The following is a 25,744-nucleotide window of genomic DNA, read 5'->3' on the forward strand; positions in this document are numbered from 1 at the left end:
TTAGACATTTCCTTAACCAGGTTGCTTGTATGGATCCTGCAACGTTGGAAATGGTGTAAACCTCGGAAAATGGCTGTTCTACCAGGTATGCTCTCGAAGGATGTTGGTTTCGTACGCTCTACATTGAATTCCTGGCAAGGTTGAAGTGAAGGGCCCCGAGACAAGACTCTCCAACCATGACAGGATACAAGATCCTCTAAACAGAGGTCTGGTATAGGTATACAAAACTACAGAGGTCATCTGGGGGCCAGAGCACTGTAATCCAGAAAAACCCCGAGCCCCATTCCGTTCGAGATGCAGTGCCTCAGAGCAAAGTCTCCAGGTCTAGACACAGTTGTAAAGCAAGATTCCACTTAAGGATCGGAAATGCAATGCATGGAATAGCCTATGTACGAGTCAAAAGCGACCATCCCAAGCGCAGCCTACCAATAAGCAGCTCGCTTCTAGCCAGAACCTTTCATCCTCAGGCAACCATGTGGTATTCATCCATTTCCCATGTTCCACCCCTCAAAAAACCGATCCGTTGCCGAAAATTCAAAATGAAACGCAGCATGATATCATCCGTACAAGTAGCCAGCCGTATCTGGTGAGCCTTCGTTTCGGGGCCGTAGCGGTGTCGATCGCGAATGTCTTTCAAAATCGTAGAATCCGACCTTCCTCCACGCCTCGGGGTTTTTGTTTATCAAGATGCGTTGATTTAAGCAGCACCGGGGTTGGGGTTCATCTATTGGGCGATTTGTCAGCCTTTGTTCCTGCTTCTAAGTTTCGTGTGTATGTGCGTTTGCATGTTGGCGAAAGAATGTGACTTTGAGTCCTCGAAAGTGTTTTTTTTTTCGTGGGGGTGTGTTGTGGGTAGGATCAATCGGTATGTACCTTGCGCTTGCCACCGGTCATGACAACGTTGACGAAGCGGCGGGTGTAGAGAACACGCTTGTAGGCGCGGCCCTTGGGCTGCTTCTTCTTCTCCTGGGGCTCAACCTGGATTCAAAATATTCGTTAGGATGGCGGTTCTGTCGGGCGTCCTGGCGGCGATGAAGATCGTGGTGGCGCAGAAGTTCGGGATTTCGATGGATAACTGACCTTGGGGGTGGCAGCCTTGACCTTACCGGCACGGGCGAGAGATCCGTGAACCTTACCCATATTGGATGATTTTTGGCGATGAACGGACTGGGATGAACGATTTGTTGAAGGGGGATGGAGACAATTCGCTCTTTGACGATGGAGTTGCAAAATTGGGAGTGCGACCGTGTGGGGCGGGCTTAGCGAGTGTGCGTGTGGACGGCCGGATAAATGAGTTCTTCCGCGGATTTGCACGTGAGATCATGTGACCTTTGACTCATTGCTGATGTCAGCCGGCGTTAGGGGCCTTTCCGGACTAACTCTTTTGGGTCTCCGCTGTTCACCCATTACAGTGAAGTTGATTGGCTGATTCAATACTCTGTCCTCGTTTATTACATCTAGAATATGAGGACCTGTGAAAAGGACGCTGAACATGACAGCGTTTGACGCCAGAAACGGCTGCCTTTCCACCCGTAACTTTGGAGGGCGAGCGAGCGCTTCACCGCCCGCCGTCCAGCACCATGTGACTATTTTATTAAAACGTACCTTATTTGTCGCGATCATTTTCAGCTACCGGAATAGAATACCATCGTAGTTGTTTCGACCTTTTGATTGATGGGTCATAATAAAATCGGCTGCACTCCTCTTTTACTCATCTCAATAAACCTAATTACTTTTCGTGCCTTTCTTCACGCGAGTAATTCAATTTCATAGAATGACAGAACTGGAGGCCCATGGTCTTTAATACCCACTTACGTGGCCATAGGGGATTCTAATCCCAATTGGCTACGTGTTTGTTGTCAAATGGCTGTTGGGGTGATGTAACTATGGTCTCTGGTTGATAAAGGTGACTGGAACAATGACCAAGGGTCGGTAGCATTGGAATACATACTAAAGACATCTAGTCTAAGACACTGGGCCCACGCACAGCGACTTTAGCCCGAAGTTCCAGGGTACAGTATTGAAGACAGGCCGGGTCCGGAGACCGGCTGACCAGCAGACCCTCAACTTATATCATTTACGATTCCTAGTACGACAGTGTTTCAAGTTCTAGTTTGCGTGGCATGTAATGCCCTGAGATACAGTTACAATAAAATTTAGGTCAGTAGGAGTCTCATGCAGTAGCAATGCACGCTTCTTGGACCCCGCATTCACTTTGGCGCCTCGGCAAAGACTTCGGAACGCACCGCCTGGGAACTCTCCATCCTCTTTTCATTTTTGCGCGCTGTGTAACTCACCAAAAGGGAAGAAAATAACATGGGGGCTAATGCAGCATCTATAACGGTCCAAGACGAAGCTGCTCATCAATCCTACGAAGGGAGAAGCGGAGGGGAAGAGCATTCATCTAGGACATGTGCGTTCTAGAGCCGAGAGACGTTAGTATGTCAGTATTGAAGTTGGGGATGGATGCTGACTGCAGTTTTCATAGTTTTACTGGATCCGCAATCTTCAACCTACTTGCCTTTGCCCCTCCCGCTGTTTACAGCACCCTAAGCAAGCTATGGGTCGCCAAGTTGAGCTCCAGCGAGGTAGTCACAACTGATGTATACACATACATCGGCATTATTATTGAGGTAATGAATGATGGCATTCCCCGTTCTGCGTGGCTGATTATTGGGGACAAATCGTCGCGAAGCCTGCACTCACGGCTGAACCTTGCCTGGACCATGATCATTGTTTGTGCAGCACAAGGGCTTATGATGACTGTTATATTTCTTGCAACGTCGACCAAGCTTGCAGCCGCCTTTGTCCCGGCTGAAGTGCGACATGCCTCGCTTGCCTACGTACGCTGGTCCTCTATCAAGGCCTGACATCTGCGACCGAAGCGGCGATCTCTTCATCAACAAGAGCCCTGGATAAACCGGACATCCCTTTGATAATCAGCGCGAGCAAGTTTTTGATCAATATCATGTTAGACTTCCTACTGATATCAACGTTCCGTGTTGGAAAATTTACGCCAACCATTGTAACCCAGGCTATTATTCGATTAACTTGCGACATATTATCGGTGATGGTCGGACTTTTATACTTTGTTTGTGTGGTTGTGAAGCGCAAGAAAAGAGAAGCCGATGGCCACGGAAAATTGAAAATAAGCATCGATGCACTGAAAACATTAGTTCGGCCAAGTTTATACACATTCGCCGAGTCGGCGATCAGGAGTTCCATCTATCTATGGCTAGTCAACAGAATAGTTCAGCTTGGAGATCTCTATGCTACGGCCTGGGGAATTTTCACCACAATCCGCTTGGGGCTCATTATGATCCCTGTTCAGGCTCTTGAAGCGTCAACTTTGGCTTTTGTCGGACATAGTTGGGGTCATTTTCGAGCAACACAGCAAATAAAATACCCTAAGGCCACTAGAGCGGAAGTTTTTGGTATGTCTGAAGCTCACGAGTTCTGGATAAGCTATTAACATTACGAAAGCTATTATTCTACCAGCGCTTTTATCCTGCGGAATTGTCATGGTTTTCGAGACTACCGTGTGCATTGCGCTATCTGTACATGGGATACAATCCTTCGCACTTTATTTATCTGCTTCGAAGGACGTGGCGGCTGTCACCCAAAGAATGTAATAACTAGACGGATTTTGTGGTCTAGTAACAGCTTGGGCAAACAAATTTGCGAGGAACCCTACAGTGTTTCTTGGTAGAGCGTTACGCCACATCATGTACTTGCGCCCAGTCACGATCGAACAGGCAATAGAATATGGAGAAGCGACTCAATCGGCACGGGGTTTCCGCATATAGGAAAAACCGTGGCCTGTCGCAGGAAATCGCCTGTCTGGAGAAATGAGCTGTCTTGGGATATGGAAAACCGCGGCCTGTCGCAGGAAATCGCCTGTCTGGAGAAACGAGTTGTCAGGATATGGAAAACCGTGGCCTGTCGCAGGAAACCACTTATCCAGAGAGGGCAATTCTCCAGGGATACTGAAAGGATTGGAAAACCGTGGGCCATCCCATGATCACCTAGCTAGTTGGGCACTTAGAAAATTATGCCGCGTCCATCGGGAGTCCTGCCATTGCTTGAGTTGGAAGTCAGCGTGCGTGCATCATCGTCAATCGCGCGCGCGTAGAGAACTCCAATGATTGGTCAGTGCCTTTGCTCCTAGTATGTGAGTTATTAGAGGAACCTTGTATTTAACTACATGAGTGCCATCGATAGGTCCTACTATAAGCTTTTTTGAGCACCACGAATTTCGACAGGGTCAGAAGACCACCAGACAAGTTTAACGTTGACTGAGGAATGCCTTGATTTTTTCCAGGTAAAGTAGACGGAACATGTGTAGCAATTCCACATAGGTCTTATATACTATGTTGACCGATCTATGTATTGGATGAACTTGAGTTACATACGTGGGAAGTCCTCACATGTGTACTTGCATGATCAAAAGTTTGTTGATTAATAGGTAGTAAATATGGGCTGCTTTCTTATTTATATGTTATGGGAAAAGAGACTGGTTTGTGGTAACTTGTAAATGTGTACATAATTGCATTTTGGGCTCTAGGGAACTACAGGTGCGTGAACCCTTTGGGTTGCTATCTAGGGAACGAATATGATCCAGCGACAAGTGGAAACGCAAAAAGTGAATTTAAAACAAACAAATTTTTATTGATTTGAGTTTCTCTGCCCTATGCTCGTTTAAACAGGAAAAGTTGACCATAGTCCTTAACCATAGTCCTTGTGATTGATGCTCTTGTTTATGCTTGAGGGCGTGAGATCTGACCTCGCTAGATCTTCGGGGTCTGATCTCTATATGCGCTGCTAGCCCGACCGCCAAAACCGCTTAAAATAGTCCATCAAAGAGTTGCGTTCAGAGGCACTTTTCATGCCTCTCAAGTGGCCTTGGATAGTAAGAGCCCTGAAAGAGTTAGAAAACTTGTGATCTCCCATTCTCACCTGAATTTACTAATTGAGAGCTTAGGAACGACCAGAACCCGGAGGCGCCTGCGGAATATAAGAAAACTTTCCCTGATTGTCGAATGCGTATGCCCAAGCAGACATCCGCCCCGCACATTCTGCTATACTCCCGCGCCTTTTTCTCTAGGCATAACTTGCGCTGGCCTCTCTTCTATTGCAGTAATTTCTTCTCCACGCTGGCGTTCTTTGATTGTTTTGAAATTCTCGCCATTATCTTGACTAGATGGATATTCCTGGCTGAATGAATGGGCAAGCTCGGTTAAATATGATCGTAAAATGGTTAACATTGGCGTTCAAGATGATGTGACTTCATTGGAGGGAGAATTAAATTATGTTCCGAAACGAGAATAGTATAATTCATGGGCTAACAGCCTGGGGTCCCAAGTCAGCTGTGGAGTGCCTGTCGCCGGCTACGGCTCGATAGCTTCTCTACCCATCACCATCACCGTCGATCATCATCTCCTCCAAGAGCTTCTACCCCTCCACCATTAGTAGGTCCCCTGGGATCCAGCAGCTACCAGCCCGTGATACCCGGCTCCATTATTTTTATGCGGCCAAACAAGCACCATAATGGAGACAGTATCTTTTCATTGAAGACAACGGCATGTCTGGCCAATATTCAACATCCATCTATCGCAATGAGCATTGGCCATTGTGCACCAGGATCTGAGACAGCTTGGATCGGGTCTAGCGCCTAATAACTGACAATCCACATTTGTGTTGAGAGAATTCAACGCGGTCGCAGCAAAAGTACACTAGAGTCGATGGTCGTGCACCCAAAGAACGACGAACTATTGGCACAATGCATCTTCAGATTGCGGAGCATCGATGTACTAAAAACCAATCAAAACAGACAGAAAAAAAGGCGCTATATTCATTGACGAGATTGAGGTACATTTCATTTCCCACAATTAAATTCCAGACAAGTGGATAGCAGTATCATTGGCCATTATACCTCACAGAACGGGTCCAGTGGATCTACAATTTAGGCACTTCGACCAGCAACAGGCGCATCATTTCCTAAAATTACCCGTTCATCGGGTGGCTTTTATGCACGATGAGCTGAACGGAGCTGAAAGAGTGGAGTTCGACTGTCATGGCGATTCTCCCAGGGGAGAGCTGCCCACCTCTGCCCTTTAGTTTTTATTCACAAATTCACGTCTCTACGGTTTCGGTCGAAATATCGCCCCAAATGGCAGGTTGTTTCACTCGACTCACGAGCAAATTTAAACCAAAGCCCAAGCCGGAGACATCTACGACCAATAATGGGTCTGGTGTCACCCCTGCTGGCAATGGACCCTCAGGTAATCCCGCGACTGAGTCCAAGCCCGGCGAAAACCCGCCTATTTCTTCTGCCGAAGAGCCATCACCCGACTCAGAGACCCCCGAAGTAGAGTCAGCCGAAGATCAAACACCCGCGCCGAAAGATCGCTGGAGGGAAGCTTTCAATGGCTTGTCCGAGAAGAACCAGAAAGCTCTGGAGAAGCTGGGGTTCAGCGGCTCCAAGCCCGGTCCCATGGGCCCTAGTATCTTGGGTTTGGTCGATACAGTGGAAGCAAAACAACAGGAATGTGAGAAAAAGTTTTGGAAGACGAAATTTGGTGGCAAAGAGATTGTTTTCCGAGAGTATACGACGGAGATCGTGGGATGGTTGGAGAAGGCCGGCGACATCGCCATCGAATTTGCTCCTCCTCAGGCAAGTCTGCCATGGGATCTTGTGAAGAATCTCATGAAGGTACGTTGCTGCTATTCATATCCTCCCAAAAACTTGGAGTTGAAAACTGACGTCCCCAGATTCCTGTCAACGAAAGTGACCAGATGGGTGCGCTACTTGTTGTCACTCAGGTAGTTGTGAGCATCACCAGTCGCTGCCAGGTCTATGAAGATATCTACCTCAATAACGCAGATACACTGAGTACGATTCAGCGACAGCTCGAGGAGAGGCTGATATCCCTTTATAAGGCAGCGCTGGATCTCTTAGCACAAGCAGGGAGCCTTCTCTCCGCAGGCACCCCTAAACGAATCCTGAAAGCAATCATCAGCCCAGGCGAGTCTACTGATAGTCTCGCCGGACTTGGCGATCAAGAGGACAAGCTTCTCAAGGATGTGAATGCGTGTGAAGTGAATCGCAGTGCGACAGCAGACGCAAAGGCGAACGAAAAGCTGGAAAAGCTCCAAGCCCCCATGGCCCGTGTAGATGCAGGTGTCAGTCAACTTCTCGGCCATGTCGATCAACAAGAGCGCATCAGACTTCTAGAATGGATTTCACCCATCCAATTCGGCGCACACCACGACGAGTTTAACGAGAAAAGAACGCCTGAGACTGGCGAGTGGCTGGTGGAGCATGATGACTTCACTACATGGAGAGAAAAGGACTCGTCTGTTCTCTTCTGGCTTCAGGGAGATCCAGGCAGTGGGAAAACATATCTCACATCCAAGGTCATTGATACTGTGAAAGACCGAATCAATTATCCTCTCAAGAACGAAGGCTTAGCATTTTTCTACTGTGATCGTGGTGATAAACCTCGTGACCAGCCTCTGGTCATTCTCCAAAGCCTTGTTCGCCAACTTTCTACTACAGCAAGAAACCCTGAGTCTATGCAAATTAAACTCAAGGAAACATGCAAAATGGCTCGTGAGAAAGGCACCAATTTCCGCTTTGAGCAATGCCAAGAACAGATTCTCAGTTCGTTGAACATTTATAAGAAGACAACAATTGTAATCGATGCCCTGGATGAATGTGATCCCGAATCGCGGTACGACCTTGTCCAGGCCTTGCAAATGTTCCTTGAGAAGTCCAAGAATCCTGTGAAGATCTTCATATCCAGTCGACCTGACCCAGTCCTTAAAAACCAGCTCGACAGCAGTCCAAATGTCTATATTCAAGCAAGCGACAATCTAGAAGACATTAGAAAGTTCATCGATGTTGAACTTGACAAACGTGCCAAATCCAGAACATTTCTGGAGGACCTCAAGCCTCAGATTATCGCAAAGCTACTTGAGCGCTGCCAGGGAATGTTCCAGTGGGTAAACCTACAGGTCCATGAGATCGGGCAGTCGACCAGGGAAGATGCTGTATACGAGTGCCTTGAAAGTCTCCCCGAGGGCCTGGAGGAAGCATACAACAAGGTCTGGCGTGGGATCGAGAAACAGCGAAAATCCGACCAAACACTCACGATACGTGCCCTTCGTTGGGTAATGTCTGCGTCCAAGCCACTGACTAGCGACGAGCTCCTTTGGGCTGTCCGAGTGGATACAGCGAAGGATGTTTTCTCATTGAACGGCAAGATTGATGAAGATGGATTGTTATCTCTTTGCGGTAACCTACTCGTCGTTGATTCCAAGTTGAAAGTGTGGCGATTCTCTCACCTGTCGGTCCAGGAGTATATTGAGAAAAAGCCAGATTGGACCCTGCCACAAACTCATCACGAACTTGCTAGCGCTTGTCTATTGCTTCTCAATGACACATATGAGAAGATTGATCCTGACACCGTGTCGAGCCCTCCAGAAGGATCGAAGGCATCTGCCGACTTATTCGATCTTGCAAACCCTTTCCAGTTTTACGCGAGACATCATTGGGCTCTGCATGTCAAAGCGGTAAGGGATACTAGTAATGGCATGCTCAAGGCCCTTTTGAAGACCCTTCTCGGGTCTCCAATGGAGAGCAGTCCACGATATAGGAGGTGGATCCGTCAAATTCAGAAGGACGGCTCAGAACCATCAACATCTATGTTCAGATCGGACTCAAGTGAAGGCACTTCTGACCTTGAGCCAGTTGAGTTCGCTGTACTCGTAATGTGTGCTTTTGCGTTCGACGATATTCTGTGGGACTGGTGGCAGAACAAAGATGTCCAGCTTTCGCTTGAGGCAGCATCAGGCGATAACCTCCTATCACTTGCTGCGAGGGCAGGCTCAATGCCAATATGCAAGCTTCTGTTGGAACGTGGTCTAGATGTCAACGCAAGACTTGCAAAAGAGACCACTCGCAGTGCTCTAGCGGCGGCTGCGCGACAGGGTCAATACGAAATCGTCAAATTGCTAGTGTTTGACGCACATGCTGATGTGAACATGCCACTTTCGGAATCCGCTGGATCCCCCAGCGCATTGGAGGCGGCAGCATCTGCGGGAAAAACTGAGATTGTCAAACTCTTAGTTCAGGAAGGAGGCGCTGATGTCAATAGGGAGTATAAAAACAAAGTATTTGGCACTGCCTTGGTATCAGCAGCATTTCGGGCACCTTTGGAAACAGTTCAGTACTTGGTCAAAAAGGCCGGAGCTGATGTCACCAAGATTGTCACCACTGGAATGTTTGCTACTCCCCTGGAAGCGGCAGCATTCGAAGGGCGTCTCGATATTGTCAAATATTTGATTGAGCAGACTGCTATTGACGTTAACCTACAGTATTCACATGGGAAGTACGGAAGTGCCCTTTCAGCAACTGCTAATAGTCACTATGCGAAACTCAATTTTGATGTTATCAAATACCTTGTCCAAGAAGCAGGCGCCGATGTCAATGTGCCATTTGCTCGTGGGAGATATGGTAGTGTCTTGGTGGCTGCAATAGACAAGGGCGACGAGGAGATTATCAGATTCTTATTGCATGAGGTCAGAGCTGACATGAATCTTCCCCTGGTCAATGGGCGTGGCAGTACTGCCTGGAGCGCACTTTGGTTGAAGGCCTTATCAAAGAGGCATGGAGCCATGCAAATTGCCAAATATATTATTGGCGACGCAGGTATTGATCTAAATGACCCATTGGCGCTTAAATCATTCGGACATGCACTGGTTAACTTTTCAAGTAACAAATCGATTGAAGGTGTCAAATTTCTCACCGAAGAAGTCGGTGTTGATGTCAATATGCCAGTTGATCATGGTCAATTTGGCAGTGCCCTCGCAGCGGCCGCGGCTGGAAACTCGATTGATGTTGTAAAATATTTCATCCACGAATGCAATGCGGATGTGAACATGCCACTCGTCCATGGAAAATGTGGCAGTGCCCTCGCAGCGGCCGCGTCTGAAGACTCGATTGATGCGGTCAAATATCTGATCCAGGAATGTGGTGCAGATGTAAACATGCCACTCGCTCATGGACTTGTTGGCAGCGCGCTCGCAGCGGCGGCGGGTGGCAATGCGATTAATGTTGCAAAGTACCTCATCGAAGAAGTCGGTGTGGATGTGAACATGCAGCTTCAGCACGGTGTTCACGGCAGTGTCCTTGCTACTGCCGCCTTCTTTGAAGATTCACTTGATGTGACCTCATACCTAGTCCAAGAAGCGGGGGCAGATGTCAATATGCCCCTGAAATACGGTTATTATGGCAGTGGTCTTGCCTCTGCGGTGGCTGCAGGGGGCTTAGATTCCGTGAAGATTCTTGTCGAGGCCAAAGCCGATGTCAATCAGCGCCTCCAGTATGGCAGCTATGGAAGTGCCCTGGGAGTTGCCGCCGCCCTTTGTGACGATGATTGCGCTGAATATTTGATTCAAGCCGGAGCCGAAGTGAATCTCAGGTTCGAAGGGAACGCACCTTTTAGCAGCGCTTTGCAGGCCACGGGAGACCATCTCTCAGAGGCAGATAAATGGCTACTGGGAATGTTCGGTGTCGACGAAAGTGAGTTCCTGAAGTTTCGAGTTGAGATGGCGCAGTTACTGCGAAAACATGGAGCAGAGGCTTGATCCAGACTCTCCAATTTCCTTTGTTTTCGCCTGTTTCATTGCTGTCGCTGTTGCTCCTGGCGGTGGCTGTGGTAGTAGCAATAACCACAGCGTTGTCATCCAGGGTGTGGCGAGCACCAGATATTATGCCAGATAGCTCAAGAGATATAAGTAGCTAGAAATGTGAAGAAGATCCAGAATCAACACAACCCACGGGGAAGGTAGAGATCCAGATAGACAAAAATATCAGAATGGTGGCTGTGTGTTCAGGATTTTGAAGGCTGCCACATAATGTATATGTACTGACTGAGTCACATTTAGGTTCTATCGCATCGAAGTGTAGGCCAAATCGTGTTGATGCCTGAGGCCTGAGCCAAGAATTGAGTAAACTGGTAAGGCTGGTTCCTCCGCGGCTGTTCATCCCCCTCGCCAGCCGGCGGACCCCTACTCTATTGAGTCGATTTGTTATCATTATATTATTGACTGAATGCTCGTTTAAGCAAGGATTGGATGATCTAAATGCCGAATCGCGACGTCGACTTGAGGAGCAATAAAATCTGTTGTCGATTTATGGAAAAGTATTCTGCCGAAGCCGTGTACCGCTGGCTTCTCGCTCGTTGTCAATATCCCGTGCATTCACTCCTTGGGATAAATGTTACTCCCATCCTAGAGATCGATGGCTGACAACAGCTCCCCAGATTACAAAGGTCTCTTTCTGCAGGCAGAAGAGAGACGGAAGCAGGAAGAGGAGAGACGGAAGCAGGCAGAAGAACGCGAGAGGCAGGAAGCAGAAGGGAGACGGCAAGCAGAAGAGCGCAACCAGCAGACCTCTTTCACCGAGCTCTTAAAGTACTGCCATGAGGTTCTCTCCCGCCAGTTAAGAGTCGAGACACCGTCTCGCTCAACCACTGGCAAGATTCCTCTTCCCACTGGAAAATACTGCCCAACTCGATTGGAATTTTAGGTCGACTGCCTAGAGCAGCTGCTTAGGGTCTATAGGTCTGTCTATCAATATTTCTAATTAGAACCAGGGCGGGCGCCACGCTTATTTTCGTCTCCACCGGAGTTAGAAGGACTTAGCCGTCGGTTTGCTCGTAAGCCACTTAGTAGTGAGCAAGATCTCGAGGCCTATAAGCGCTTTAGAGTAGGAGAGCATGTCCGTGATATAATAGCTAAATTATGCAAAATACCAGTGGCTTAAGATAAGTTCGGTCTCGGTAATAGAATCCAGTTCAGCAATCACTCAAATTCTTTAAGCAGGAACGAAACCTTCGAAGCGGATATAAGCCAGACGTCAAGCATACCTTACCCACGACTAGACTAGTTTTGCATTTATCGTGTCAACGGTAATACGAACACCCCCGTGACCAGTGTCGAGTACAAACCGCCTCATAAGCTACTAGTCGTAACTCTTCGTATAGGCCTACGACTAATAGATCTATAGAAGAGGATAGTTAGATCAAACAAAATACCTACTAACTAGGATGCGAAGTTAAGATATAATACAGAACAACTTATCTTCTCCGCTATCGTCTAAGAATAGCACGTGATGATTTAAGAAGGACTCAAATATTCCTATCTAATAAATAGCCTTACCCGTGTTCTACTTCGAGTTCTATAAGACGACCCCTCTACGCTCTACTACTTTTTCTACGATCCTTATAACAAAGTGATCGCAGAAGGCGATATTACTTCCTAACTATAGAAGACCTCTATCGCAAGGGTATTATGCCTCTATTCAATAGTATTTCGTTCACCCATCCATGGGCAAGAATAGAGAAATTGAGTGAGCCTAGATCTTCATAAATAGAAGATAAGCTTTAATCATACGCGTTCGTAAATCCCGAGAGAAGAATTATAGTAGACTCCTTACTCTAATAGCACAAACCCCGATTTTCTAAGTCTAGAGTCTAGTTCGTCCTATAGACTACCATCGTCATCTCCGCTACCGTCTCCCTTAGAGGGCCGTCGAGTGCCTACACAGTCTTAAAATAGCTATACACCTTCAGAGGTCCGATCACGCTCGCGGTCACCTAGCTCGTCCGGGATTAACACAAACCAAATAGCTGGCCATAAGCGGAGGATTAGCTAAGTCACATATTCACCGTCCGCTCGGCGAATAAGTCACTAGTAAGAGGTAGGGTATAGTTAAGAAGACCATTCCCGACGCCGCGCTACACAATTTTGCACGCAGCGATGTTTACTCGGTCTTTAGATAGGGGAATTTCTAGATAAGTTATGTCCAAACGTGAACCTCCATCGCCAGGATCAGGATAACGCGACTTAGTACCCTATCTCGGCTAAAGATTTAATGTCTTCACTAAAAAGCCAATTAGACGAGAATATTGATCGCTACATTCTTCTTAGTGGCTGTGGATCCTATGGTGCGCCCTTCAAACTTACTTACACGAGATATAGTTATACAGTTATCGGCAAAGGCACCACTTCAGGATTATAGAGAGAAGTTTCTCATGAGGCGCAGATTGTTAAAGCATGGGCCTTATACGGTTAGATTGGATATGAGTGATGACACGAACTGCAGCACACATAGTGCTGTTGTTATATTCATAATATAATCACTGGAGATCTCTCCTGGATCTCTCCAGTGAGCCTACTTCTGTTGTGCGGCTTATCTAATCAGTTACCCGAACATATCGGAATAACCTTTCTCCAGCATATCCAGCTGGTAGTAGCATATAGAAGTGTTCTCATGCGCTTATACGCCTGTTCTCTACCTCTTATATGCCTCTTCTGTAGACGTGTCGTAACATTCATCCATATTATATATCTTAGATAGTTCATATTGATCGCATATTAGACGAATTTCTTCTATCTAATCATATATAGAAGATAGGACTAAAGCAGCTTCTCCATAGAAAATATGATATCGAAGATTATGTCGTTTTTTAAAGCGACCAACCTAGCTATCTAAAAAAGCAGGTTTTTATTAATTTTGATATTCAGGGATACAGGACCAAAGCTCGTTTACTTTTATCTAAATTAAAGGGCTAGTAATTGGATAACCGTTATTAATATACCCACTAACCCAATTAGAGAGTTTATGCTCTAGAATAGGCTAGAAAGATGAAGAAGATCGTATATTTGCCGTATTGGGCCCTATATCAAGATATTTATAATGGGATGAAAGGATTCTTGAGACCGATACACGACTAATCTTGTGGTTGAATTGGGATTGGAACCAAGCTACACACGCGGATTGGGTCGGTTTAGTGCTAGAATTAGACCAAAAGGCACGTAATGCCTGCTTCTGGGCATCTGATATGCCTAATCGAGCACGCTTTGATGGAGCTGGAGCTGGAGCTACAGGTAGAGCAGCTCGTGTAGCTGGTCTTACGGTCGGAAGGGGTGGAAGATCGGAGATTTCAGGCATTCTGATTGGTCTATATGGCTGACTAAGCGGATGACTCAGCAAAGATGGGATGAAAAATTGTGTACAAAGGCGGGCGTTCTAAAAGCGAATGTTTTGTATGGGAAACTAAGGAAAAGTGGGTCCATCCAAGCGAAAGCGGTACTATAAGCGGGCGTTGACTGTATTACAGAGCACATTATTATATATGATAAGCTACTGAACACTCGCAGAAAAGGACTATTAAAATGTTTCTCATGCTCTTGAACGGTGCCGAATCTTGCAGGGCCAGTCATATGGCACGCAGAGATAATGATTGGACCATTTCCACTCTTGCTTGGGATCTACTTGCTCAATCTCGTAGTCCCGGAGCAAAGTTGCAGCGACCTTGGATATTTCGAATTGAGCAAAGTTTCGTCCAGGGCATGCATTATATCCGGCGCCCCACTAGAAGAGGAATGGTCGTATGAGCGTTGCACGTTAAGTAGCTGGAGGGTATACGTACATGGATTAAAAAGGTATTCATTTCTGTGGTGTCTTTCTCAAACCAGCGGTCTGGATTGAATTCGTCACAATCTTGGCCGAAAATTTCCGGGTTCCGGTGGAAGACCCATGGATTCACGCTAAGGATGGTCTGGGATATTTGTTAGACCCAAGAACTTGCATGAAACCACCAACTTTGGATGGAGGTTTATAAGGCAGGACATTACCCCTTCAGCAAAGAACTTGTCACCAATCGTCATTCCCCCCGACGGAGCGACTCGTGGATACCCCATACCAATAGCGGAATGGAAGCGGTACGTCTCTTTTATCTGTTCCGTCTAATTAGATCCATGTCCCAAATCGAATGCGTTGAACATACACAGGCTTGAAGGAAAGGCAATTTCTGGGTCTCGGCATATTGAACAATAGGCGAAAGCTCCCCACGGGCCTGAGCAGCATCAAGTTCACTCCGCAATCTCGTCATATAGTGAGGATTCCGAATCAAGTTATAAAATAGCGCCTGCATCGTTGTTCCAACAGTATCTCCACCAGCCGCAAGAGTCGAGACCGCAGCGGTAAAAATCTCAATTTCTTCCATGCGGTCTGGATGTTGCGCGCGCGTATCAAGCCACTTCTGCATCATATCAATTCGCTTTGCAGGATTTTTCTGGCGTGCATCAATTGCCGCATTACAAGTGTCGAATATATGAGATGTAGGCTGGATACCTAATCGACTGAGAAGTGGGTTTCCTAGCGTTAAGTTATGGAACCAGACATAGTAACCCATAATAGCCACGTATGGAGCCAATCGTCTCGTGTTTCTGATAGCGTCTCCGACGTCTTTACCTTGTTCCAGGAATCCAAATGATTTGGAAAAAATGACTTCGCCCGCGGAGTCATATGCGAGAAATAACAACCATTGGTCCAGTTCGACTTGCTCTTCGGATTCGCAGAAGCTGTCCAAACGGGAAGTCAGGAGTTGGAGAACTGCGTCGAAATGTGCTTCGTGTTGAATGATGTTTGAGAGAGCGTATCCCGAGGCGACATTGCGTTGTTTTTGAATGTGTCGTTCGGGATCTAACTCCGACATCTGATTCACGTGGAGATAATCTGGAAAACTAATGATTTCATACCATGGACCCTGTTTCATAGATGGTTGGTGGCATGCTCTTGCATGTGTAGATGTAAAGGAGTCTCGATATGACATCATACCTTGGCAATTGGTGCATGAAGAAGTTGTCGAATGGCATCTGGATGGGAGACGCTAACTTCATTTGTGGCGATGCGAACAAAAGGACCTTATGTGCAGGAGCATAAGTATAGGTAATTCGATATTGCTTCCATGATTCCGAATTTATTGGAGTTTGGACTCACTCACCATGCTTTTTGTGTAAGTTAATTGTTTCAGCCTCGGTATGTCCTTTGAAAATTTGCAATACTAGCCAAAGATTCGAAAAAGAAGCCAGGAACGGACCTGGGATATCTTTGATCGGCGACCAGTATCGCCTAGAGAAGGCACGAACGACTACTACCCCGGCAAAAGCCAACGCCAGGTGGCCCCAACTATAAGCGAGTACCATGAGAGATATCGATATATGCCTACCCAGAAAGATAGCTGGAATTGTGGACAAGTGGGGATTCTCAAGGTCAGAATAAGAGAAGACGAGAAACAGGGATTGTCGAAGTGTAATTTGACGGCCTCCTATTTGACGTAACTACAATCTTGATAAGTACCCGGGAAACCTCCAAGTGACAGGGATTTGCCAATCACTGAAGAAACAACGGGGAACGTGCACCGGAATTGTACACTACCCTGCCGTCCCAAGAGCGCTGGTTGGCTACCGGAGTCTTGGTCCTCTTAAAGTCTAATCCCCGCATATTACATTTAATTTCTTCACGACTAATTGGTTGGCAGCTTGGATCAGGGGGTGTGTTCTAATGTTGACTTTTGAAATTGCGTATGAAATAGCATGAAAAATTAATGCAATAGACCCATGTACATCATGTACATGCCAATCCGGAACTCCTTAATATACAACCCAACTCATCTAGACGCCACAAATGTAGATTCGTATACACCGCTTATCTCCCTTGGTATAGCCAGTCTTATTTGGTGGCCTTTTCCTTCGCAGCAGCTTCTTCCCGTTCTCTTTTCCGGGCCAGATATCGCTCTTTGGCGCTGGAGACATCCACTGCTGTCTTGCGACTGCGATTCTTTTCTGCCATCTCCTTTTGTTTCGCCGCCTCCGCTTCCTCCTCTTGTCGCGCACGCTCCTCCAGTTGCTGCGCTACCATCTCCGTCTGACGGGCCCGCTGGGCGCCACGACCAGCCTGGTAGCCCGCAGGAGGTCCAGTCCGCACTGGTCCGCGAGGAGCCGGCTTTGCGGCGGGGCCCGTTTTCGGCTTCGGTGCCACATTCAAACCAGCAGATAGTAGTTGACGCTTGTCAACAACCTGACCTTCGTCGTTGACCGTAATATGAGCGCCCTGAGCATTGAGATCCGCTGCCTTTTGAGCTTCTGATTGTTCTGTTGAGTCTGCCGCAGTGTCCTCGGTGACCTCGCCATCTTTAACCCGCCGAGCAGCTTCCTCCGCAGCTTTGACAACCTCGTTGTGCTTGGCCTCATCCCGTGACAACACGTCCCGGTAGAAGCCGACCATGCCAGAGCCGCCATTCTTTTTCCGTCGCTCCTCCTCTTCTTTCTCCCGTTGAGCCTCCTCCTCTTCTAACTTGCGCATCTCGATCTGTTGGGCCTTATAGGCACTCGTGACAAAGCTTTCCTTGTCTGCAAACTCGTCGCCCTCCGCTTCACGCTCCTGTGCCAGTTGTCGATCGCGCGCTCTGAGCTGGTCCCGTTTGCGAATCTCAGCGCTGCGTAACAAGTTCTCCATGTATTTCGGCACATCACTCTTGTTCTCGGTTTTAGATGTATCGGGTTTGGCATGTAAGCTATCGTAAATGGCATCGTAGGAGTAAATCGACGGATCAAGTTCTTCAGCTTCTTTGGCATGCTTTTTGCTGCTGTGTAACGCAGAGAGATTGGTGAAGTCCTTGGGAGGGCCTGCATTCTTGGACTGGTTTAATCCAAATTGCACCCCACCCTGGCGTTCCTTGTCCTTTTGTTCGTCTTCCTCCTCGTCGTTGGCGAAAATCGAGTTCTTGCTTAGCGGCTTGGAACTCGGCTTGCCCATACCCATTTGCATCTTTCGTTTGGGTGGCGGTCCTGCTTTTGATGGTTTCGGGGGTGGAGCTGGATCGCCTAGGCCACCGAGAGTGGATAATTCGACTTCGCCGTTGTCATTTTGTTTGCTTTCCTCGTCGGAGTCGTCATCGAAAATGTTCTTGCGCTTTTGCCCGAGGGGATTTCCTGGCTTTGGGCCGGCTTTCTTATTCGGCATGTTCAGCCCGGTAGAGAATTGTGGCGCCATATTGGCTATTGATTGTGTTTGACCAGCCAGGAGGCGTCACAGAGCAGGGTGTATGTATGGACAGAGCTAAGTGTCGCGCGCAGTTCCAAACGGGTGACGTGCACAAGTACCGTGGACGCCGCGATAAGCGATAAGAACTATTATGTAATATCCTGCCTCGGGCAACAAGAACCCCATGTCTATAGCTATGTAATTATTATGGTATTATGGAAGTAGCATCTCAGGGTTCGTGGATATAATCCATACCTGCTTTGAGCAATAAGAAGTCAAGACAAATTTTTATGTAGATTTATATTTTTTCAAATTACCCGCAGCTACGTCTCCGGCCTGGATATCCCTTTATAGTCCAATATGCTCTGCAGAACCTTTGGTAATTACTTGCTCTTATTTTTGGTCTTCTCGCCCTGCTATAGTGGCCTTGTGGACCCTTGATACCCTCATCCATATCGACCAGGTAGATTCCACACATAAGCTGATCGATTACAAAGACCATAAAGATGAACTGGATTCTATTGAAGATGCTCTAAAGGAGAAATGTGTGGAAAGAAAATACCGATACGATGCCATGCGTGAGATTCGAGCCAGACAACTTGCAGCACCTTACCTAGTCTGCGCAGCCCACAAATGAAGATAACACTGTGACTGCCCCACTACCGCCTCCTCGACGACTTCAAGAGTGTTCTAGTCGTACCTCACGCTCCCCCAAATGCACAAACTGAGAATTGAGATTGATGATCAGAGAAAGGCGCGAGTGGGAATTTCTACCACAAGCTATGTGTGTGATCGTTCAAAGACGGAAAACTTTGCTTTACTAGACTGACTCCGGGCCGGATATAAAGTATCCCGATCAGTGATCCGAATACGAAACCAAAAGTAAGATTTTGACGAGCACAGAGTACCTCTGAAGTGATGCTTTTCAGCCTTGGGTTGCATGTTGTATGACCATTCTGCCCGAGTCCTGCATACACCAAAATTAGAACACTAGAAAAGCTCGATTATGGCTTAGCAAGTGCGGCTAGCACTAGCACGACCGAGAAATGAACATAAATCCGAGTCAATAGCAAGGTTTCTTGAGACATCTGTCCCAGTTCTGGTTACTGGGAAGCAAAATCCGCTTACTTTTGCTTATTGTTTTCCCACAAGGTCCGTGCACCTCACGTGGACGACATCGGCACTCGCCTGTTGACATTTTCTCTGCAGTTCCCCCGGAGTCCCCGTAGGATCCATAACTCCACTGGTGGCGCTCCGTTCTCACTGTACTCGGCATTCTTTACCTCTCTCACCACAATTCCTCAGCCCGGTTACCTTGCCACTTCTTGGTTACCCGTCTATTTTTGAACTTTGGAAAAAAGCGGCTCCACGGCTGCGGGGGATTCACAGTGATGTAATTAGAGCAAAAAATTTACTAGCATGTAAGCTAAGCCGACGATCTGCCCGAATTTCGATAGTGGTCAACTGCACTAAGGCACGCATGTCTCATCCGGTAGGAACTTCCTAGGTATTTTCAGTTCACGCTAGTCATCCAGGGTCCTGCTATGCAGGACACTGTAGCCGGGAATCCGATTACATCCATGAACCTGCTGAGGTATAAATAAGACACCAGATCACCACCAAATTCTACTTCCCAAGCCTGCTATTCATTCCTCCAGTCATTAACCGCACAACTCATCTATAACAGTAATCAACCCCCCAACACACCACAATACTCGAGATGAAGTCCTTTTCTATTCTGTCTTCTCTGCTGCTGCTCGGAGCTGCCGCCGCGCAAGAGATCCAGTCTAAGCCCTTCCATCTGGTCATCACCCAGGCGGCTAAGAAGGCATTGAACGGCGAGCAACTTTCCGCCTGTCACTCCGGCGCTGCTATCGAATCACTTTGTCTGGCCGGCAATTCTGGTGGTCACTTCTACCTGAACCACACTAAGGGGGTAGAAGCTCCTATTAAGGGTAACGGCGTTCCCGGTGCTCTTATCTGGAACCTGCCATACAATGGTGGTAAGTTTATCTCAATCTTCTCTCATGCACAGGTCCATCTAACATGTTATAGATCTTGTTGAGTCTGAGCCTATGAGCTTCTACTCTGACCCATCCACCAATGTCGCCATGCCTATGTTTATGCCTAGCTATGACGAGCAGGAGGTCTTCTTCAACAAAGACAATATCATGGGCATCTACAGCTACCTCAATGATGCTGTTACTCCTCCTACTGGCGACAAGGTCAAGGTGCTGAAGAACTGGTATGTCTGTGAGACTTACTACGCCGCATACACCTACAAGACCTTGAACTGGGTTATGGGCAATGGTTCCCAAAAGCCCCAGAACCCCAGCTGCGTTAAAGTTGAGGTTGAGCGCAAGTTCTTGTAAGAATTGCCGGTTGTTGTGGACGGATTAATGGGCTATGATTTGATTGACTCCGAAAGTGTTTTTAATGAGGATGATGTATATACGATATGACTACCTTACCTTAATAATATGCGATCTGCCTTAATACTCCTTCCTGGTCCATCGCTGGAATTTTCACATATGGATGGTTGAATGCCTAAAGGCTTTGAGGTCTCTCTATTCACAATCTTATATCTCCCGGACTCGCAAAATACTCCATACCCCGTGATCGCAAATTCTTCAATTAACAAACTGATTCCGTTCCTTCATCATTTATCGCAAACATAGCACATCAATCATCACAGTGAACACCTAAACAGAGACATGCTCATCCGTTCGCTCCTTCAGACGAACAGGGATATTCTCCTGTCTCACAAACCACGAGTTAATAACCTTCCACTGATGATCCTGACTCGGCAGCTCCATCTAAAAACCAATTAGTCAATAAACACCATATCAAAAATTATCAACTCACATCAAAAGTACTGAAAAGCGTCGCAATAAGCTTATAGCTCTCGAACTGCGACAAATACCTCCCATAACAAGCACGCGACCCAGCACCGAACGTAAAGTCCGTACCCTTCATCTTCGCGAAACGCGCCTGGAAACTCTCATCCGATTCACCAGGCCCTTGAAGCCAGCGCTCAGGGACGAAGTCATCAGGATTCTCACCAAAGACTTCTTCGCTCTTGTTGATAACCCACGGGTTCATTCCGACAATCGTTCCCTCGGGAACAAAGCGGCCATCCGGAAGACTCAAGCCGCCCTTTGGGACAATTCGCTCAAGCATTAGGCCAACACCTGGGTGCATGCGCATAGATTCTCTCATCACAGCTTCGAGATACTTCATTCCTTGAATATCTTTGAATTTAGCCGGGAGGGGGAGATTAGCAGCCTGGAGCTCGGCGCGTAGTTTCTTGTATGTATCTGGGTGCTTTAGGACGTGGTAGATTACTGCGCACATGTATGCTCCCGTGGATTCACTGCCGGCTAGGACGTTTGAGAGGAGGTAGAGGATGACGGTGTTATCGTCGACTAGCTCTGGGTTCTTCTGTTTGATTTCGAGGAATTTGGAGAGGAAGTCGGTGTTAGCCACTGATTTGGTGCCTTGTTGGTAGCGTTTTTGGAGTTGTTCAACGCTGAAGATGTTTGCCCAAACGAAAGTTGGGGGTCCAATGCGCATGATTGGGTTTTTGTCGAAGATCATGTCTAGAAGGGGGATTTGGCAGATCTGGTATGGGATTAGCTTGGGCTTTCTCTTTCAGGTAGCGGAACATACCGAGGCAAAGTAATCGAGGGTCTTGTTTGATCTTCCGACGAACCCTCGATCGTCACTGCCGGCATTCAGAATTCCGAGGTCTTGAGAGAATGTGGCCTGGCTCATTGCATCCCAGGCAACTATAGCGTATTAGTCAATGGATTTTGCGTGTATAGAAATACTCACAGAAGTTAATCCAATCAGTCATCTCGCAAGGTTTGCCAGTCCCAACGAACCGAGCCCGAAGCTTCTCAAGCAGCAAATTGATTGTAATGTCCACATTTGCCTCGACATCTTGCACCTTAGTCAGAGAGTACAGATTCTTGATCGGACGAATATAAGTCGAGTGCCACTTCTCATCCTGGCTCGAGAAAAGATTTTTCAAACGAATGCCCCCGACAACAACATCATTGACATTGTACATGTCGCTCTGTGACCAGATCAGAATGTGTGGCTTCTTATCGTATCGCTTGCACTCACCTTTAGCCATGGGTCCTTCGTGTTGAACACTTGGCTGACCAAACGCGGGTCGGAGAGACTGAGGACATTAGGGCCCATGCGAACAGCAGGTCCATACTTGCGGTGCAGCTTGTTATGGGTGATATCGCAACGTCCCTTAAACACATCTATCATTCGCCAGAGGTTGGTAAAACCGGCACTAGCGGGGCCAGGGAAGGATTTCAATGGGGAGCGAAGATAATTCCACAAAAAGCGGGAGAGGAAGAGAATCGCCACAGAAAGGGCTACATTCGTAGCAATGTCCACTGGCGAAATCATGATGTTTGCTGTGGTTTAACTTACGATTCCTGGAGAACTTGGGAGCACAAAAACGCTCAAATCCTGTGGGTTTGAAACCCTGTTTATCTAGTCTTTCCCTCTACATAAGTAAGAGATTGGAGCTCTTCGACTGGCTTGCCTCTATCTCCTGGGCCCACATAGATGAGGGGGTTTCGAGTGCATGGTGACGGGAGGCACTCGCACGGACAGGTTAGCGACGGGTGTGAGATCACTAGGCTTTCGGGCTAAGTAGGTACTTGGCGTGGTTTGCAAGGGAGATCAGCGGTTCTAAAGTCCGGGAAGATGAGGATCAAAGCTCAGTGGTCGGGGTCGATACAGACACTATATGTTAGCGGTTGTGCGTCGGGAGACCTAGAACTTCCCAAACCACGCTAGTGCTGCAAGGTTCTCGTGTATAGTGTGATGGCGTTGGGGTTGTGATAACAGCCATTGGCTCCCTTTCCACAGTGGCCATCCTGACACATAATCAAGAGCACAACATTCGTAATCGTGTACCATTGAGAATGCCCACCTCGATCCTGGGGATTATTTGAGATTGCCAGTTTCCGGGGAATGAGCACTATGGTGGTACAAACTATGTACGAACCATGCAGAAGATACGGAGTACTTGTCGGCCCGCTAGTGGATCCTAGAATTATTTTCCGCTCAGATTCCAAAGGTCCGTTCCACTTGGATGTGATCATGTTGGCATTTCGATTTCTGCAGTAGACCCTGTTGGCAATCTGGACATTCCACACTACGTCACGTTTGCCTTGAATGCCATTGTTTAAGCTTCTCAATTGTCAGAGGACGTGCGAAGGCCACAGATGATAGGTATTTTCCTTGGTCGGGTAGTACATGAAATCCAATTGAGTTTGTGTCGTTGCCCTGTTTATCATTGTGATGAATCTGACAGATCATATTTCCGACCCTTTTCTGCAGAAGTGGGTTTTTTATTTGAGTTCAGCCATGAGTGGAGAAACCAAGAGGGGGCCCGTTGACTGCATCCATTGTTGGATTTATCGAGCGGGAAACTAGAAGCCGAAAAGCAACGTTCTATTCAGATTTCGCATAGCCGGCTTTCTACTCTATTTTGACTGCTCAACTTCAAGGGTGATCGCGGACCAAACCCCGGGGCCCAGAGCTGAGGACAGATAGGGCTCGTTCCACCACAGCGTGCGACATTAGCTAAGCTTAGGAAGTATTTTCCATCCAGTATTAGTTGTCGCAATTTCCAATATTATGCAAGTGTCGCGGGGCTTGCAGGCAACCCCATCGCCAGCATTAGCCTCATGTCGGGCAAAGCCCGTCTGCACAACATATACCAGGGTCGAACGCCTCCGCATAATTAAAGCCCCGAACCCTCGTTCAATGCAAGGCCAACACGTCGTACGGTCAAGTACATAATTGCTTTGTTCCGCACGACATCGCCACGACTGAACCCTTTTCGTGTAGATCACTACCATATTGCTGGCAGGTCGAGATCGGCATACCAGATCTGTCGAATATACTACTTATCCCTAGCCTAATGATCTTTCTGTCAATACTTGGAATACTCATTCTGATTTGCTCATCGAGCAGTTTCGGGGACATTGATAGGTCAAATTTCTCCTAGGCCGCCTACCAATATCAGTTCCTCAGTGGTCATTCGAGTATTAAAGGAGCAGCTATTATGTTCAGACGCAAGGTTGCACTCCCGCGCGGCAGCGGGAGTCGATAAACATCTTACTACCTGCGTGTCAATTGACTTATCATATTCAAGAAGATTTGCCTTGTGAAATAATTAGTCATTTCACGATCTCTAACTAGATCGAGTCGTTCGGGATGGTTGGACCCCCTGTGCTCCTGTTTAACACTTATTAACTGACTTTTGCTCCTATCGATTCAGTGTGTACGATATTCATTTCTTTCTTTACTCTCGTTCGAATTTCACACCTTGGGAACGGCTGTTCTCACTTGAATCATGGCAACGGACACTGCTGCTCTGCAGGACCAAGGTCCGACCATTCTAGCTTTATGTTGGATCTTGGTTATGATCCCCGGTCTGATCCTTGGTCTGCGAATTTGGTGTAAGACTGCGTTGAGTGGCAGAGGATTTGGTTTGGATGACACAATTGTCACATTCGCATGGGTTTGTCTTGCCTTGAATATAGACTCTACCTTCGCTAATCTCGATATTAGGTATTGCATCTGATTTACACGGTTCTTATTACAAGAGCTGTGAACTTGGGAGTAATCGGTAAACACGTATCTGCCATTGAGAATCCTGAGAACATCCCAGAGGCTCTCAAGTTGGTCTACATCAGCTTCACGATTCTTATCCTGGGTTGTGTGTTCAGTAAGACGTCTTTCGCCTTTACACTGCTGCGCATTGTGACAAAGACATGGATGAAGGCTCTCCTGTGGTTCATCATCGTCACGATGAACGCTATCATGTGGCTTTGTGCGGTGAGCTATCTGGCTCAATGTACACCGACTGCTGCATTGTGGAATCCCAAGGTAGCAGCTACGGCTAAGTGTTGGCCAACCAATGTTTTTGAAATTATTGCTATCGTGGCCGGATGTAAGTGGACTCCTTTGGGGCTAAGAATAACAGATACTGACTGGACAGCAGCTTACTCCGGATGCATGGACTTTGTTCTTGCTCTTCTTCCTTGGATGATCCTCTGGAAACTTGAGATGAAGAAGCGAGAGAAGGTCGGTATTGCTCTCGCTATGAGCATGGGTGTTTTGTAAGTCTACATCATCAAACAATGAAACCTACCTAATAATATCTCAGTGCCGCGATCACATGTTTCATCAAGACGTCTAAGCTCGTCAATGTCGCTATGGTCCAGGACTTTACCTGTAAGAGGAGCCCCTTCCTTGAAACTATCCGCTTTCACTAACCAGAAACACCTATAGACTTCTGCTCCAGCATCGCCATCTGGGCCTCCGCCGAAACCGGTCTCACAATCTTTGCCGCCTCAATTCCCACCCTCCGAATCCTCCTCGTGCGTATTCGCTCCAGCTACCAGCAGAGTGAAGAGAATGAAGGCAACTACCCTCTTAGCAGCAAGTCCGGTATCGAAACAACGCAGGAGGTGACGGTTGAACGTAACAATAGCGAGGAGAGGGGTATGGAGGAGGCTCATGAGGCGCGTTGATATCGAGGTCACCAACCGGTACCTTGTGGTAAATCCGTGACATTTTCTCCCTTTTTCGATTCTTGGACTATAGTACTGAAGCGGGCTATGCTCAGCAACTGTGTTTTCTTCCCCTACTATGCTATGCAACGGCAGTTGGATTCGTCCAGAAACCAACTTTCATCCCAGTGGGTACCTTCTTATGTAGCTATATAATTATAATCTATGTTGTGAAAATAAATTTCGGGTTCTTTAGAGATGATAAGGTTAGATTCGTTGTGTATACTCTTGTTAA

At 47.3% G+C, this 25,744-nt stretch overlaps 10 protein-coding genes across 10 annotated transcripts; 6 read left to right on the plus strand and 4 right to left on the minus strand.

Moving 5' to 3' along the window:
• Positions 1-601: 601 nt before the first annotated feature.
• N7484_001431 (40S ribosomal protein eS30) lies at positions 602-1,247 on the minus strand. Its single transcript, XM_057111851.1, has 3 exons — positions 1,081-1,247; positions 874-978; positions 602-724 (listed from the first exon to the last, which is right to left on the minus strand). The coding sequence occupies exons 1-3, from the start codon at positions 1,138-1,140 to the stop codon at positions 698-700; spliced, it is 192 nt and encodes a 63-aa protein (XP_056976588.1). The 5' UTR covers positions 1,141-1,247; the 3' UTR covers positions 602-697.
• A 1,194-nt stretch (positions 1,248-2,441) lies between these two features.
• Positions 2,442-2,870, plus strand: N7484_001432 (uncharacterized protein; the record flags this gene model as incomplete). Its single annotated transcript, XM_057111852.1, has 1 exon — positions 2,442-2,870. The coding sequence occupies one exon, from the start codon at positions 2,442-2,444 to the stop codon at positions 2,868-2,870; it is 429 nt and encodes a 142-aa protein (XP_056976589.1).
• Positions 2,871-2,968: 98 nt separating this feature from the next.
• Positions 2,969-3,632, plus strand: N7484_001433 (uncharacterized protein; the record flags this gene model as incomplete). Its single annotated transcript, XM_057111853.1, has 2 exons — positions 2,969-3,434; positions 3,499-3,632. The coding sequence occupies 2 exons, from the start codon at positions 2,969-2,971 to the stop codon at positions 3,630-3,632; spliced, it is 600 nt and encodes a 199-aa protein (XP_056976590.1).
• A 2,537-nt stretch (positions 3,633-6,169) lies between these two features.
• N7484_001434 (uncharacterized protein) lies at positions 6,170-10,650 on the plus strand (the record flags this gene model as incomplete). The annotated part of the gene is made up of 2 exons (XM_057111854.1): positions 6,170-6,712; positions 6,772-10,650. The coding sequence occupies 2 exons, from the start codon at positions 6,170-6,172 to the stop codon at positions 10,648-10,650; spliced, it is 4,422 nt and encodes a 1,473-aa protein (XP_056976591.1).
• A 655-nt stretch (positions 10,651-11,305) lies between these two features.
• On the plus strand, positions 11,306-11,593 carry N7484_001435 (uncharacterized protein; the record flags this gene model as incomplete). Its single annotated transcript, XM_057111855.1, has 1 exon — positions 11,306-11,593. One exon carries the CDS (start codon positions 11,306-11,308, stop codon positions 11,591-11,593), a length of 288 nt encoding a protein of 95 aa, XP_056976592.1.
• A 2,658-nt stretch (positions 11,594-14,251) lies between these two features.
• Positions 14,252-15,569, minus strand: N7484_001436 (cytochrome P450; the record flags this gene model as incomplete). The annotated part of the gene is made up of 4 exons (XM_057111856.1): positions 14,252-14,443; positions 14,502-14,630; positions 14,707-14,808; positions 14,859-15,569. 4 exons carry the CDS (start codon positions 15,567-15,569, stop codon positions 14,252-14,254), a joined length of 1,134 nt encoding a protein of 377 aa, XP_056976593.1.
• A 1,016-nt stretch (positions 15,570-16,585) lies between these two features.
• On the minus strand, positions 16,586-17,908 carry N7484_001437 (splicing regulator NSRP1-like domain-containing protein; the record flags this gene model as incomplete). Its single annotated transcript, XM_057111857.1, has 1 exon — positions 16,586-17,908. The coding sequence occupies one exon, from the start codon at positions 17,906-17,908 to the stop codon at positions 16,586-16,588; it is 1,323 nt and encodes a 440-aa protein (XP_056976594.1).
• Positions 17,909-19,619: 1,711 nt separating this feature from the next.
• Positions 19,620-20,271, plus strand: N7484_001438 (uncharacterized protein; the record flags this gene model as incomplete). The annotated part of the gene is made up of 2 exons (XM_057111858.1): positions 19,620-19,902; positions 19,955-20,271. 2 exons carry the CDS (start codon positions 19,620-19,622, stop codon positions 20,269-20,271), a joined length of 600 nt encoding a protein of 199 aa, XP_056976595.1.
• A 330-nt stretch (positions 20,272-20,601) lies between these two features.
• Positions 20,602-22,324, minus strand: N7484_001439 (cytochrome P450; the record flags this gene model as incomplete). The annotated part of the gene is made up of 5 exons (XM_057111859.1): positions 20,602-20,715; positions 20,765-21,520; positions 21,569-21,687; positions 21,734-21,977; positions 22,028-22,324. 5 exons carry the CDS (start codon positions 22,322-22,324, stop codon positions 20,602-20,604), a joined length of 1,530 nt encoding a protein of 509 aa, XP_056976596.1.
• Positions 22,325-24,287: 1,963 nt separating this feature from the next.
• On the plus strand, positions 24,288-25,470 carry N7484_001440 (uncharacterized protein; the record flags this gene model as incomplete). Its single annotated transcript, XM_057111860.1, has 4 exons — positions 24,288-24,455; positions 24,506-25,056; positions 25,104-25,171; positions 25,229-25,470. The coding sequence occupies 4 exons, from the start codon at positions 24,288-24,290 to the stop codon at positions 25,468-25,470; spliced, it is 1,029 nt and encodes a 342-aa protein (XP_056976597.1).
• Positions 25,471-25,744: the final 274 nt, after the last annotated feature.

Source organism: Penicillium longicatenatum (assembly GCF_028827895.1).
Source record: "Penicillium longicatenatum strain IBT 33135 chromosome Unknown contig_1_segment0_segment0, whole genome shotgun sequence".
NCBI lineage: Eukaryota > Fungi > Ascomycota > Eurotiomycetes > Eurotiales > Aspergillaceae > Penicillium > Penicillium longicatenatum.